At 39.9% G+C, this 12,149-nt stretch overlaps 1 protein-coding gene across 1 annotated transcript in view; it reads left to right on the forward strand.

The window, feature by feature from the left end:
* Positions 1-9,649, forward strand: part of pdgfc (platelet derived growth factor c) — a 70,586-nt gene extending 60,937 nt beyond the window's left edge. Inside the window, exons 5-6 of the mRNA XM_056296572.1 lie at positions 4,364-4,581; positions 8,479-9,649. Of these exons, the coding sequence (XP_056152547.1) occupies positions 4,364-4,581; positions 8,479-8,586 (326 nt within the window). The 3' untranslated portion in view covers positions 8,587-9,649. The remainder of the gene's footprint in view (positions 1-4,363; positions 4,582-8,478) is intronic.
* The last annotated feature ends 2,500 nt before the right edge of the window (positions 9,650-12,149 follow it).

Here is a 12,149-nt window from a genome sequence, read left to right on the forward strand (position 1 = left end):
ACAGTGAGCACTTTATTACTTCAATATAGTACACATCGAGCACATTATTACTTCAGTATAGTACACAGTGAACACTTTATTACTTCAGTATAGTACACAGTGAGGACTTTATTACTTCAGTATAGTACACAGTGAATACTTTATTACTTCAGTATAGTACACAGTGAAAACTTTATTTCTTCAGTATAGTACACAGTGAGCACTTTATTACTTCAGTATAGTACACAGTGAATACTTTATTTCTTCAGTATAGTACACAGTGAGCACTTTATTTCTTCAGTATAGTACACAGTGAAAACTTTATTTCTTCAGTATAGTAAACAGTGAGCTCTTTATTACATCAGTTCAGTGTATTGTCATTAAAACAATGTGCAGGCACATGTTAAAAATGAAATGAGGGCTGCGGTGTCACCAAACAGTGCAAGACAGACATTTTAAAAAGCGCGAGTATAAAAATATCCACAGACATTCAGTGGGTAGCCAGGTTCAGGTGGGCAACAGCTTGGGAGAAGAAGCTGTTTTTGAGCCTGGTAGTGGAGGCGCTGAGGCTCCTTTAGCACCTCCCAGAGTGCAGGGGGGAAAACAGTCCATGGTTGGGGTGGGTGGGATCTCTGCTAATGCTGAGACCCCTTCGAAGGCAGCGTTTGTGATAAATGTCTTTTATGGCTGGGAGCTGGGTGCCGGTGATATGCTGGGCCGCCTGGACGACCCGCTGCAGAGCTTTCTGGTCTACTGAATCCACCACATTACCAAACAGTACTGATTGTACATGAATGAAACTGTTTTATTTAAAAATAGCGGTTGGTGGTTATGCAACACCTTAGATAACATCCATCCATCCATTATTCATCCATCCATTATTAATCCATCCATTATCCATCCATCCATTATTCATCCATCCATTATCCATCCATCCATCATCCATCCAGTAGCTAATAATAAAGTGATTAAACTGATTGTATCCCAGTAGTTAATAATAAAGTGATTAACGTGATTGTATCCCAGTAGCTAATAATAAAGTCATTAACCTGATTGTATCCCAGTAGCTAATAGTAAAGTGGTTAACCTGATTGTATCCCAGTAGCTAATAATAAAGTGGTTAACCTGATTGTATCCCAGTAGTTAATAATAAAGTCATTAACCTGATTGTATCCCAGTAGCTAATAGTAAAGTGGTTAACCTGATTGTATCCCAGTAGCTAATAGTAAAGTGATTAACGTGATTGTATCCCAGTAGCTAATAATAAAGTCATTAACCTGATTGTATCCCAGTAGCTAATAGTAAAGTGATTAACATGATTGTATCCCAGTAGCTAATAATAAAGTGATTAACGTGATTGTATCCCAGTAGCTAATAGTAAAGTGGTTAACCTGATTGTATCCCAGTAGCTAATAATAAAGTGGTTAACCTGATTGTATCCCAGTAGCTAATAGTAAAGTGATTAACGTGATTGTATCCCAGTAGCTAATAATAAAGTGATTAACCTGATTGTATCCCAGTAGCTAATAATAAAGTGATTAACCTGATTGTATCCCAGTAGCTAATAGTAAAGTGATTTACGTGATTGTATCCCAGTAGCTAATAGTAAAGTGATTAACCTGATTGTATCCCACTAGCTAATAATAAAGTGGTTAACCTGATTGTATCCCAGTAGCTAATAGTAGAATGATTAACGTGTTTGTATCCCAGTAGCTAATAGTAAAGTGATTAACGTGATTGTATCCCAGTAGCTAATAATAAAGTCATTAACCTGATTGTATCCCAGTAGCTAATAGAAAAGTGATTAACGTGATTGTATCCCAGTAGCTAATAGTAAAGTGATTAACGTGATTGTATCCCAGTAGCTAATAGTAAAGTGATTAACCTGATTGTATCCCAGTAGCTAATAGTAAAGTGGTTAACCTGATTGTATCCCAGTAGCTAATAATAAAGTGGTTAACCTGATTGTATCCCAGTAGCTAATAGTAAAGTGATTAACGTGATTGTATCCCAGTAGCTAATAATAAAGTCATTAACCTGATTGTATCCCAGTAGCTAATAGTAAAGTGATTAACGTGATTGTATCCCAGTAGCTAATAGTAGAGTGATTAACGTGATTGTATCCCAGTAGCTAATAGTAAAGTGATTAATGTGATTGTATCCCAGTAAAGTGATTAACCTGATTGTATCCCAGTAGTTAATAATAAAGTGATTAACCTGATTGTATCCCAGTAGCTAATAGTAAAGTGGTTAACCTGATTGTATCCCAGTAGCTAATAGTAAAGTGATTAACCTGATTGTATCCCAGTAGCTAATAGTAAAGTGGTTAACCTGATTGTATCCCAGTAGCTAATAGTAAAGTGATTAACGTGATTGTATCCCAGTAGCTAATAGTAAAGTGATTAACCTGATTGTATCCCAGTAGCTAATAATAAAGTGATTAACCTGATTGTATCCCAGTAGCTAATAATAAAGTGATTAACCTGATTGTATCCCAGTAGCTAATAATAAAGTGATTAACCTGATTGTATCCCAGTAGCTAATAATGAAGTGATTAACGTGATTGTATCCAACTAGCTAATAATAAAGTGATTAACGTGATTGTATCCCAGTAAAGTGATTAACCTGATTGTATCCCAGTAGTTAATAATGAAGTGATTAACCTGATTGTATCCCAGTAGCTAATGTTAAGTGCTTAACCTGATTGTATCCCAGTAGCTAATAATAAAGTGATTAACATGATTGTATCCCAGTAGCTAATAATAAAGTTATTAACATGATTGTATCCCAGTAGCTAATAATAAAGTGATTAACCTGATTGTATCCCAGTAGCTAATAGTAAAGTGATTAATGTGATTGTATCCCAGTAGCTAATAATAAAGTGATTAACATGATTGTATCCCGGTAGCTAATAATAAAGTGATTAACCTGATTGTATCCCAGTAGCTAATAATGAAGTGATTAACCTGATTGTACCCCACTAGCTAATAATAAAGTGGTTAACCTGATTGTATCCCAGTAGCTAATAGAAGAATGATTAACGTGTTTGTATCCCAGTAGCTAATAGTAAAGTGATTAATGTGATTGTATCCCAGTAGCTAATAATAAAGTCATTAACCTGATTGTATCCCAGTAGCTAATAGTAAAGTGATTAACCTGATTGTATCCCAGTAGCTAATAATAAAGTCATTAACCTGATTGTATCCCAGTAGCTAATAGTAGAGTGATTAACGTGATTGTATCCCAGTAGCTAATAGTAAAGTGATTAACCTGATTGTATCCCAGTAGCTAATAATAAAGTGATTAACCTGATTGTATCCCAGTAGCTAATAATAAAGTCATTAACCTGATTGTATCCCAGTAGCTAATAGTAGAGTGATTAACGTGATTGTATCCCAGTAGCTAATAGTAAAGTGATTAACCTGATTGTATCCCAGTAGCTAATGGTAAAGTGATTAACGTGATTGTATCCCAGTAGCTAATAGTAAAGTGATTAACCTGATTGTATCCCAGTAGCTAATGGTAAAGTGATTAACGTGATTGTATCCCAGTAGCTAATAGTAAAGTGATTAACCTGATTGTATCCCAGTAGTTAATAATAAAGTGATTAACCTGATTATATCCCACTAGCTAATAATAAATTGATTAACCTGATTGTACCCCAGTATCAATAAACATGTCATCAGTCAATTTCATCACATGTCTGTCTACATTTTCGATGTGGTGGTTGTTTCTAAATGTACTGCTCTTGCAAAAGCACGATTTTAGTGTTATCTGGTGAAAGGGAAAAATATATTCTCTCAAGATACCACAGACCTGATCACAGAACTGTCAGTAATCAAGTTCACCACTGAACTAAAAATAAGACTGATGCAAATCACCCACATTGTGTTTTAGCTCGGTAGAAGAGACAGTCCTGTTGGACCAGTCATTTCTGCTGCTTGTATTAAGTAGTTTACCTGTCTTAAGCTTATAGTGTCTTATTTCCTGTTTTGATTAGAGGGGCTTTTAATTTGAAAACTACTCGCTGATACTGACCTAGTTCCTGCCGTGAGCGAGACAAAAGAGAAAAGGTGAAATGAAAGCAATGAAACGTTTAATGTATTAGCTTCCCCACACACACAAGCTCTTAACACTGGTTTTGGGATATCCAGTGAATCTAAAATCTCCAGTTCGAGTGTCAGACCACCTTTGGGAGGGATAAGCTACAACTGGGGTTTCTTGAAGTGGGTTAATGTCAAAAGTTGATCAAGTCAAGAGATGAGTATCAGAAACTGTACAGCTGCTCTCGACATGGCAGTGACCGTGTTGCTTGGCTTTTAGTCTTACACAACTTGAATGCAGTGATCCAAATATGAATACTTTCTTCTCTGTCTTTGAGGAGGCGCTGATCTCAACCTGCTGAGGGAGGAGGTTCGACTTTACAGCTGCACACCACGCAACTTCTCCGTCTCCCTGCGTGAGGAGCTGAAGAGGACAGATGCCATTTTTTGGCCCAGCTGCCTCCTGGTGAGGCGCTGCGGAGGAAATTGTTCCTGCTGCTCCCACCGCTGCTACGACTGCCACTGTGTCCCAGCCAGGGTCACCAAGAAATACCATGAGGTAAAACCCGGAGCGTGAGCTAACTTGCATCAAAGTCAAACTCATTTTAGCTAGCTTAAAATCTCTGCAGCCAATTTTGTGAGGCTGGTGTTGCTGGTTTTTCAGCATTCACACGTTGTGTAGAAAAGTTTAAGAATGGACTTCCCCTCATAAATCTGCTTTCAATTCCTACTGAGGCTTGTGAGCTTCTCCATTTGTCAAACAACTTCACAATTTGTGACCTGATGGTGAGATATGTCAAGTTTCTTGACATGATGGTTTCTTGACATGATGGTGAGATATGTCAAGTACTCCACATGGCCCTGACCATACATGACTTTACAGATTGTGTCTAAGTTCTGAAACTTAACCAGGACATTGAACATGAGGATTCTCTTCACAAGAAAAACACAAACGCTCCTCTCTACCACATGGCTGCCCATGCTTAAGGCCTTCTTCTCCATCATTAGAAATGATCTTTAATGTACTTCCTTACAGAGGTATCCATGTGGCTTTTCATATCTGATTTGTCTTACCTATACATGTCCCTATACAGTCAACCAGTTAAACCAGTTGTACTAATTATTAGGGGTCCAAGCCCCAGGGGCTGGGAACCCTATTGTTTCTGCTCAGATTTTTATTTTTATTTATTTCTTTATTTCCGTTGGTAAAACTGGTACTGCAGCCTACACCGTAACAGATTCTACAAAACCCTTTGGAGGGCTGGTACTGAACTTTGCACTTACCCCAGATGCAAAAAATGACACATGTCAACCAGTTGGTGGCGCTTTTTTGAAGGTCAACGCGTTTTGGTGTGTAACTCCCAAACCGTACATCGGACATTCAAAAACGTTACATGCACGGACACACTGAGCATAGCTGAGTCACGTGGTATAGGCCACGCCCATTTATGCCTGTCGTTTTATTTCGCAAATTTGCGAAAATAGCCAAAACTACTTTTTCGAACTCCTCCTAGGCCGTGCGTTCGATTTACACGAAACTTGGCACACATCATCTACAGTCTCTCAAGGCAAAACTTTATCGAAAGAATTTCGATCCATTGCTCGGTTTTGATTTGACAGATCAATGAACCTTGACTGAAAAACGGTGATTTTCCATGACGGTGCCATAACTCATCAATGCATTTTCATATCAACTTGAAATTTTAGACCTATGTCACGAATTGTCAAAAGATCCTAACCCATGAAGTGCGTTTCATTTGTCCAGTAGGGGGCGCTATAAATTGGAGAAGTTTATATCTCATAATTGGCACCTTGGATTTGGATGAAATTTGGGGTGCACAATCTAGGATCATACTGGAGTTGATACATGCAATTTGGTCATGATTGAAAAAAGTGGGCGTGGTTTATTACAAAAATGTAAATTTCACCTGCGAAACGTCAAAAATGCCCCAAAATTTCCCAAAAATCCCCTGTACATCCTACAGAGCTGAGATGTTGTGAGCAGATCCACTAAGTGATGCCAAAACTTTGCTACACTGCAACATATGGTCAATTCAGAAGTCCGTCACTCTATATTTTTCAAAATATGAAAAATTATACAACATAAATATTTCTGCACAGATTCATTCAATTGCTACCAAACTCGACGCAGACAACCTGGAGGATGAACAGATCAAGTGGGTCAAAGGTCATTCTAATCGGTCAAACAAGGCATCCACAGCAATGTACAATATATGCCTGTACACTGTACAATATGCGTAATATTTTTTATTTTCAAAAATATTTGATCAAACTATTCCAAAATATTTGACAGAACACGTGACACTACCAGAGTGATGTGTGAATGTGTTCAGACGTTTATCAGCGACGGTTTTTGTGTTATAAGCGTTTAAAGTATAAGGGACAACATGCAGCTCTTTAGCAGCAGTTATGCTATTAGTTCAAGGTGGCGGATCTTGTTCACAGCAACTCCAGTTAACACGAAACTTGGTCCACTAATAAGTCATGACTCCCTGAGCTCCTGTACATTATTTAGTGTTAATTGGCCACTAGGTTGCGCTGTGCTGCAAAATCATGGAATGCGCTAAAATTTTATTTCCAAACTACTTGTAGCCTGTCAGTGTGGTCAAACTGAAGCTTTGCAGCTAGCAGCTATGTACTCTTGTGAGCACCCTTCAGTAAAGGACATTTTATAATGCAAACCATTATCACCCCAAGTCCACTCTACTGCCCTTTGACACGGCTATACAACGCACTACAGGAGTATAACTACACATTTCTTTCAAAATCAGCAAACAACTCACAGAATTACACAGGAAAAACTGTAAGATAGGCCTCTGCTTCCACATCTCTGGCTCAGACACCGCCATTCGCTACGTCTATTAAGAATTAATCACAGTTTACTGATGACGGCTTCACGCATTCACTGCATAGATGCTAAACTCAGATGCAACATACTCATGCTTCATTATATACTCATACTCCCACTTCAGCAGGTTTAATTAAAACACAAATAAGTTCCCTGAAGCTCAGAACAAGGTTTCCAGCAGGCTGCATTTCTCCCACTTTACTGAATCACTCACTGCAAGGCTGCCAAGAAACCCTCTGAAGTTAGTGGAAGACAACCTCTTCGCTCCTGTCAGCCCCACACTTGCCTCGTCCATGTGAGTGAACACTAGAATTGTGCTGCTCCTAAAAAATATACTACATGCTCTTCCACTGTTATTACTCAGTACTTAACACTCAACATTGTTGAAAAGTATATGTAGCCTAATACTACTCATTTTTCCCCACGTTATCCGTAAATGTCATTATATCCTTTTAGACAAATATTTTGTTTTTCTTTGAGCCCCAACCCACACGATGTTAATAAACTGTTCCAGTTTCATCAATAATCCTTTGTTTACTTCATATATTATCAATAGTTGTGCGCTATATTCACAACCATACTCATACACCATCTTGACGGACAGCTTTACGACCACCGTCGCTCTTTAAGACTGAGACTTGCATCCGTCTAATAATCAAACAGGTCAACTAGCGAGGCTCCTACAGACAGCCAGATCCGACTTACATGGGGGGCTTGGACCCCGTTAATACCTGCTTGCAGGTATAGTCGTATCTTCTCTCAAATCTACTAAGACTACTACTACTACTACTACTTCTGGCTGCTCCCGTTAGAGGGCGCCACAGCAGACCATCTGTTTCCATCTCTTCCTGTCCTCTGCATCTTCCTCTGTCACACCAGCCACCTGCATGTCTTCCCTCACCACATCCATAAACCTCCTCTCTGGCCTTCCTCTTCTCCTCTTCCCTGGCAGCTCCATATTCAGCATCCTTCTCCCAGTATACCCAGCATCTCTCCTCCACACATGTCCACACCATCTCCATCTTGTCTCTCTTGCTTTGTCTCCAAACCATCCAACCTGAGCTGTCCCTCTAATATACTCCTTCCTAATCCTGTCCTTCTTCATCACTCCCAGTGAAAATCTTATCATCTTCTCTCTGCCACCTCCAGCTCCACCTCCTGTCTTTTCATCAGTGCCACTGTCTCCAAACCATACAACATAGCTGGTCTCACCACCATCTTGTAAACCTTCCCTTTAACTCTTGCTGGTACCCTTCTGTCACACATCACTCCTGACACTCTTCTCCACCCACTCCACCCTGCCTGCTCTCTCTTCTTCACCTCTCTCCTGCACTCCCCGTTACTTTGGACAGTTGACCCCAAGTATTTAAACTCATACACCTTCATCACCTCCACTCCTCGCATCCTCATCATTCCACTGTCCTCCCTCTCATTCACACATAGGTATTCCGTCTTGCTCCTACTGACTTTCACTACATCACTTTCAGTCTTCTCTTAAATAACGAGTGGTTTATGTTTGACAGCAGTGTTTCTCTCTGCGTTTGATGGTTTGGCGTTGACGTTGCATGCACCGTCTCTTTCTGGCAGGTTCTCTTGTTGAAGCATCGCAGTGGAGGACGAGGCCTGCAGAAGTCCATGACAGACGTGGCTCTGGAGCACCATGAAGAGTGCTCCTGTGTGTGCAGAGACGACTGAGACTGTCGCTGCCGCGTTCCGACAGAGGAGAATAAACCAGATGTCTGAGTCTGCGTCACTTCCTGACCCGGTTACGCTGAACTAAAAGGACTGACCGGTTGTCCTGTCGTCCATTCACAGATGGGATGGTGACAGGTCAGGTGGGGTCTCAGCCGTGGTGTACCTTCAGTTTGCTCTGAGGACATTTTAGAGAGACATCAGATTCACTGGAGTGGATGTGGAGGACATTTTCTCTCAGAGACAGGAACTATATTTGGCTTTTATTTTTTATTTTAGGGATGTGCTGTTGTGTTTTTCTTCTCATTCCAGATGTTTCTTGTGTTTTTTTGAAAAGTTTAGTCAGTGTGGGATCATTTAGTGAGCCGGCTCCAGCTGTTCCTCCTTGCCGCTCCTCTGTTGTTACCAAGAACAGGAAAGGTGGTTTTTTTGGGGGGTTTTTTGCTTTTTCTTTGTGGTCATCAGCTGTTTTCTGCCGGTTTCCCCACAAAACAGTCGGGTGGTGTAACACACACGTGTTCCCATGACGTGTACGATATGTAAATATTTCACTTCCAGTCCTTTTTTATCTGTATTATCATTCTCTTTTCCTACCAAGAGATCAGCCAGGAGTTAACCTGGCACACGTGAGCGTGACTGGTGGTCTTCAGGTCTTCAGGTTCCTGGTAGGTTGATCAACGAACACATGGCCATGAACAAGTTGTTGTAAAACAGAAACACAAAGGAAAGAGAAAAACAGTCACCACTGTCAGACCTGCTTTCTTCACGATGATGTACTGTCAGGTACTTCCGCTACAGCCACAGCGGATGTTGGATATTTATTTATTCAATAAAAGGGAATGACGGATGAGTCCACCAGATCCAGATCTGATCAGGTGTGCTGACAGGGTCATGTGTACGTTAGAGCTAGCTTAGAGATTCCTGCCTGTTGATTTGATGTTGCCACCGTCTTCTGACTGTTTCTTCTTCTCTGTACCAAAGTTTATTTGGACAGTTTTTTGTATTTTTTATAATGAACAACAGAAATAAAACGTTCTGTTTCTAAATAGGACTGTTGGACTTTGGACACACGTTTCATTTGAAGGAGTGTGAATAAAACTTTTACCACCTGTTATACCCTGGACTGTATTTAACACCCGTTATAACCTGGACTGTATTTAACACCTGTTATACCCTGGACTGTATTTAACACCGTTATAACATGGACTGTATTTAACACCCGTTATAATCTGGACTGTATTTATCACCCGTTATAACCTGGACTGTATTTATCACCCGTTATAACCTGGACTGTATTTACCACCCGTTATAATCTGGACTGTATTCACCACCCGTTATAACCTGGACTGTATTTATCACCGTTATAATCTGGACTGTATTTAACACCCGTTATAATCTGGACTGTATTTATCACCCGTTATAACCTGGACTGTATTCACCACTCATTATAACCTGGACTGTATTTACCACCCGTTATAATCTGGACTGTATTTATCACCCGTTATAACCTGGACTGTATTTATCACCCGTTATAACCTGGACTGTATTTATCACCCGTTATAACCTGGACTGTATTCACCACCCGTTATAATCTGGACTGTATTTAACACCCGTTATAACCTGGACTGTATTTAACACCCGTTATAATCTGGACTGTATTTAACACCCGTTATAATCTGGACTGTATTTAACACCCGTTATAACCTGGACTGTATTTACCTGCCGTTATAACCTGGACTGTATTTAACACCCATTATAACCTTGACTTTATTTACCACCCGTTATAATCTGGACTGTATTTACCACCCGTTATAACCTGGATTTTATTTACCACCCGTTATAATCTGGACTGTATTTACCACCCGTTATAACCTGGACTGTATTTACCACCCGTTATAACCTGGACTTTATTTACCACCCGTTATAACCTGGACTGTATTCACCACCCATTATAACCTGGACTGTATTTAACACCCGTTATAACCTTGACTTTATTTACCACCCGTTATAATCTGGACTGTATTTACCACCCGTTATAACCTGGATTTTATTTACCACCCGTTATAACCTGGACTGTATTTACCACCCGTTAAAACCTGGACTGTATTTACCACCCGTTATAACCTGGACTTTATTTACCACCCGTTATAACCTGGACTGTATTCACCATCCATTATAACCTGGACTGTATTTACCACCCGTTATAACCTGGACTGTATTTATCACCCGTTATAATCTGGACTGCATTTACCACCCATTATAACCTGGACTGTAATTACCACCCGTTATAACCTGGACTGTATTTACCACCCGTTATAACCTGGACTGTATTTATCACCCGTTATAACCTGGACTGTATTTACCACCCGTTATAATCTGGACTGTATTTACCACCCGTTATAACCTGGACTGTATTTACCACCCATTATAACCTGGACTGTATTCACCGCCCGTTATAATCTGGGCTGTATTTACCACCCGTTATAACCTGGACTGTATTTACCACCCGTTATAACCTGGACTGTATTCACCACCCGTTATAACCTGGACTGTATTCACCACCCGTTATAACCTGGACTGTATTTACCACCCATTATAATCTGGACTGTATTTATCACCCGTTATAACCTGGACTGTATTCACCACTCATTATAACCTGGACTGTATTTAACACCCGTTATAATCTGGACTGTATTTATCACCCGTTATAACCTGGACTGTATTTATCACCCGTTATAACCTGGACTGTATTTATCACCCGTTATAACCTGGACTGTATTCACCACCCGTTATAATCTGGACTGTATTTACCACCCATTATAATCTGGACTGTATTTATCACCCGTTATAACCTGGACTGTATTTATCACCCGTTATAACCTGGACTGTATTTATCACCCGTTATAACCTGGACTGTATTTATCATCCGTTATAACCTGGACTGTATTTAACACCCGTTATAACCTGGACTGTATTTAACACCCGTTATAATCTGGACTGTATTTAACACCCGTTATAATCTGGACTGTATTTAACACCCGTTATAACCTGGACTGTATTTACCTGCCGTTATAACCTGGACTGTATTTAACACCCGTTATAACCTTGACTTTATTTACCACCCGTTATAATCTGGACTGTATTTACCACCCGTTATAACCTGGATTTTATTTACCACCCGTTATAATCTGGACTGTATTTACCACCCGTTATAACCTGGACTGTATTTACCACCCGTTATAACCTGGACTTTATTTACCACCCGTTATAACCTGGACTGTATTCACCACCCATTATAACCTGGACTGTATTTAACACCCGTTATAACCTTGACTTTATTTACCACCCGTTATAATCTGGACTGTATTTACCACCCGTTATAACCTGGATTTTATTTACCACCCGTTATAACCTGGACTGTATTTACCACCCGTTAAAACCTGGACTGTATTTACCACCCGTTATAACCTGGACTTTATTTACCACCCGTTATAACCTGGACTGTATTCACCATCCATTATAACCTGGACTGTATTTACCACCCGTTATAACCTGGACTGTATTTA

Source organism: Lampris incognitus, chromosome 1, assembly GCF_029633865.1.
Source record: "Lampris incognitus isolate fLamInc1 chromosome 1, fLamInc1.hap2, whole genome shotgun sequence".
Classification (NCBI taxonomy): domain Eukaryota; kingdom Metazoa; phylum Chordata; class Actinopteri; order Lampriformes; family Lampridae; genus Lampris; species Lampris incognitus.